This window comes from the organism of the source record quoted next, unplaced genomic scaffold (assembly GCF_019419815.1).
Source record: "Pyrus x bretschneideri cultivar Hongxiangsu unplaced genomic scaffold, Pyrus_bretschneideri_v1 Contig106, whole genome shotgun sequence".
NCBI classification, from domain to species: Eukaryota; Viridiplantae; Streptophyta; class Magnoliopsida; order Rosales; family Rosaceae; genus Pyrus; species Pyrus x bretschneideri.
In genome coordinates this window covers 1,039,719-1,044,375 of record NW_025999398.1, presented here as the reverse complement: position 1 = coordinate 1,044,375, position 4,657 = coordinate 1,039,719, and the positions used below count along the sequence as shown (strand labels likewise).

The window sequence follows — 4,657 nt, the reverse complement described above, 5'->3', positions numbered from 1 at the left end:
CAGAAAACCACAACTAAATTGACAGGGGCCACCGACCATGGAGAGAATCTTTCTCCCTTTTGAAAATCCTTTTGGAAGAGCATGCACGTGGCAATACACGTGACGAGATGCTTTCTCTCTGAGATTTGTGCAATTGCATGCATGCATCATCATTTAGTTTCGCGTCAGTCTTTTATCACGCCACCCTGACACGTTTGAGAGTAGTACGTGTCTTCCAGCAGAGTATCACGCCACCCTGACACGCTTGAGAGTAGTACGTGTCTTTTATCACGCCACTCTATCTATAAGAACCCACTCACCCTCCTTTGCTCTGTGCTACAAAGAAATAAAGAAAGAAACAATCGGATTAATTGCAGCTTATTTTTCAGCCATTGTTGTTGAACACACAAACCTTACTCACTAGTGATGGGGAGGAAATCATGCTTTGGGCTTCTGCTTTTGCTCTTCATTGTCTTGGCTTCACGTAACTCTCTCTCTCTCTCTCTCTCTCTCTCTCTCTCTCTCTCTCTCTCTCATATATGATATTTTTAAATCTTAGTTGTTTCTCATCAAATAATTGTCAATGCAGAAGAGATAGTGGTGCCAACTGAGGCAAGGGTTTGTCAGTCACAGAGTCATGGGTTCCACGGAACATGCCTCCGCCACCACAACTGTGCTCTTGTCTGCAGGAACGAGGGTTTCTCCGGTGGCAGGTGCCGTGGCCTTCGTCGTCGCTGCTTTTGCACTCGCCTCTGTTGATGATCATCTTATCCAGTGATAATGTTATGTTTGTTCTGTGCATGCAGCTGGGAACATTATTAATAAACTAAGTTCTCTTCCATGCGGTCCATTGAGGGAACTTGATCTTATCATGTTATTCTAGTTAGTTGTGGACTTTGTTATTTTTCTTGTCAATTGAGTAGGTATCCTTGATCATCCTCAGCCTGATTTTCTTTCTCACCAATGGTTAAATTTGGAACAAAATTACATTTTATTACCTCAAATTTTAATCACATAACAAATTCATACATCATCTTTTTAACATTGCAATATCATACATGAACTTACGTATTCCTTGTAATGCCACACCTCTACTAGTCACTTGGTCAAATTGGCCACTTAAATGCAAGACCCATCTTTTTGTTGATGTGGCAATCAATTGTGCCCCTTTGATAAAAATTGTAAAAGGTAATTTTGAGGAGATTAAATTTGTAAGTTAAAATTTTATAAATTAAATAACATAAGAGTTAACGTTTTGATTATATTTAAGTGGTTAGAGCATGTTAAATTTAAAATATCAAAATAATATTTAATGGTCTATGTGATAATTAGGTATTTTATACAAGTTTTTGCTTGACTTGGCAAATACAACACACAATAATATATATTAAAAAAAAATATACATGGATTTGAGATCTGCTCTCAAATTTGAGAGCAAAAGATCTTGCCTTCAAATGACTCAGCGTTATTTAAAAGAATTGTATGTTTATCATACATCTAATTATCTGTCATGTGTCTTTTCATTTAATTTTGGTTAATTTTTACATTACATGTTACTTTTTAAATTTTTAAAAAATTAATTAAGGTTAAGTGAAATGATACATGGTAAATAATTAGGTGTATAGTGTGACACTTCGACCGGAGTCGAGACATGCTGGCCGTCACATGAGACTGACGTAGCCAAGTGCGCAACAGAAGTGATACTAATAAAAGAAATGTGAATAATTAAAAACCAAAGCTGAACTTATTTAACTATAGATACTGTGTAAGTGTGTGAAAGTGATCAAATATAAGATACACGCATATCAAAGCATAGGTAAAACGAAAATGCAGTTGAACTAACTAAGTACTAATTATACAAACAAGGAGAAGATCCCTACTTTTATTTTGGAAACTTCAAAACCGCCGTGTAGTCCTCGTGAGCCACCAAAGATGAACAGCTACCTAAAACCTGGAGGGGCACAAAACAGAAGGGTGAGTGGGCAAAAACAAAGCTTTAGAAAACACATTTATCTTTATGAACATAATAACCCCTCTCCGTAAAACCCATATAATTTCTAGGAAATAGTAATATGCACGTATATAAAAATAATGTTCAAGAATAATGAAAACAGAATTATACCATGTCATAACGTTCAGCACTAAAATATGTAAGTCAAGTGAAAAGTTGATTTAAATTAGCATGCCAATCGGAGTCACCTAACGTGATCTATATGACTGGACCTATAGCTCATCAACATAGGTCTGCACACGAGTCAAAGTCACCTAATGTGGCCTGTATGATAGGTTGGGTGTAAATAAGTACGCTCAAGTGCTGTGTGATAGATCGCGGGTCACCTACAAGTTGGAACCACCTATTGGGGTCAGTACGACAAGCTACCACCAAAACTTGGATCCAAGGTGAGCGTGTGGTGTGGGAGGTGAACGATCACGTGAAAGTTGTGCCCTGGCCTCTGGCGGGAGCACTAACACTGGAGTGCAGCATAATAAGGTCTAAATGCATAAATGCATAGCAATATGCAATGCAACAAGACCAATCACATGATAACTCACCTAAAGCTTACCTGAACCTCCGCAACATCAAATAGTATAATTCACAATTCATACTAATGCAACAATATAGTAATAAGCAGTATAGATGGGGCATACAAGGCATAAATTCATTTTAAAATGTTTTTGGAAATCGTAAAGCATACACACACACACACACACATATAGAAAAAAAATTCACACTCACTGATAAGTAGCAGGATCGTAGCCCCCTAGCCTTACTTACCCGCGCTCGTCCTCGGGGTACATCTCACCTATATGTGATACAACTATTTTAACGTTAATTCAATAGCACATAAACAAAGCTCAGGATTAATTCCTCATACGTTGCTCAAATGGGGTGTTTGAATATACCAATGTGATCTACTCGACAGTACGAACACACACATAGTTTTAGAAAAAATTTTGGACACCGGACGCGGCTTCTCGCACCGGCCACACGCAGGCACGTGTCGTCTATATGACTGACGCCGTTAGAAATATTTCATCAGTTTGACGGAATAATTCATTGAATGTAATTGATGGTACCTGACGCGATTAGAATATTTCGTTAAAGTTAACGAAATATTCCCCTTCTTCTTCGGTTACTTCGTCGTCCGCCTCCGGCTGCTCTTACCGGTTTCTGGAAAATTTTCTAAAGCTTACAACTTTGTCATTTCTTAACCAAAATCCATGACATTTATATGGATTTGAAGGTCTTGAAGAGTAGAACACATTCTTACCTAATAGAAGTTCAAAATCCAACGGAAAACAGTCGGAAATTCCCTCGATACTTCTGGCCAACTCTGCAACCTTCCAAACGCGTCCATACCAATGCCCAATTCACTCCAAAAATACTTCAAACAGTTAGGAAAGTTGGGTGAATACCTTTCCAAGCCTTAAAATCTCGAAACCACGTCGGGATTGCGTCGGAGCAAACTTGACTCATCGCCGGAGCTTCTGGTTTCTCATGTTCATGTCATTCGTTCAATGAGCTAAGTGTATGGTTGAGTTCATGAGGTTGAGAGGAGAATGATGGTGGTTTCCCAAGACTCGATCTGTGAGAGTTTGATGATGATCGTGTATGTGGGTATCACGGCGCAGAAAGAAGAAGGAAAGAGAAGGCTCGAGAAGAGGGGAGATAGTGTGTACGTGCATATGTATGTGTGTTTTTCCTCCTGATTAGGCAGAAGAAGAAAATGTTAAGCCCTGATTGGGCTACCGTAAGAGAGGGAGAGAGAGGACTAATTTTGATTGGTTTAGATGATATAATAGCCCAAATACCTAATGTAACATCCCACGTCGCCCAGAGTAGTGAATCCTGTAAGCCTTATATGTATATTCCCATCTCTACCTAGCACGAGGCCTTTAGGGAGCTCATTGGCTTCGGGTTTCGTAGGAACTTCGAAGTTAAGCGGGTTTACGCGAGAGCAATCCCAGGATGGGTGACCCACTGGGAAGATCTTGTGTGAGTTCCCAAAAGCAAAACCGTGATGGCGTGGTTAGGGCCGAAAACAGACAATATCGTGCTATGGCAGAGTCGAGCCCAGGATGTGGTAAGGGCCTAGGTTGGGATCTGACAATCCCTGGCCAGAAGTGTGTCAATGAGGATATCGGGCCCCAAAAGGGGGTGGATTGTAACATCCCACATTGCCTAGGGGAGTGGATCCTGTAAGCTTTATATGTATATTCCCATCTCTACCTAGCACAAGGCCTTCTGGGAGCTTACTAGCTTCGGGTTCTATAGGAACTCCGAAGTTAAGTGAGTTCGCATGAGAGCAATCCTAGGATAGGTGACCCACTAGGAAATTCTCATGTGAGTTCCCAGAAACAAAATCGTGAGGGTGTGGTTGGGGCCCAAAGCAGACAATATCATGCTATGGCGGAGTCGAGCCTGGGATGTGGTGGTGGCCCGGCGGGGATGTGACAATTAACATCCCTTGATAAGATTATCTTTTGAGTTGACAAATTGTAAACTCTGTACCCTTTCTCAATGGTTCCATAACCCACAAAAACACCCTTGTTGCTTGATTTTTTCAGCTTCTGCCTTAGTTGTTGAGGAATGTGAGTATAGCATATTGAGCCAAACACTCTCAGATGCTTTACAGAAGGCTTCCTTCCACTGAACACTTCAAATGGTGTCTTTTTA

At 40.3% G+C, this 4,657-nt stretch overlaps 1 protein-coding gene across 1 annotated transcript; it reads left to right on the top strand.

The window, feature by feature from the left end:
* Window positions 1–304: 304 nt before the first annotated feature.
* Window positions 305–818, top strand: LOC125471224 (defensin-like protein 1). Its single transcript, XM_048571427.1, has 2 exons — window positions 305–463; window positions 569–818. The coding sequence occupies exons 1-2, from the start codon at window positions 406–408 to the stop codon at window positions 736–738; spliced, it is 228 nt and encodes a 75-aa protein (XP_048427384.1). The 5' UTR covers window positions 305–405; the 3' UTR covers window positions 739–818.
* Window positions 819–4,657: the final 3,839 nt, after the last annotated feature.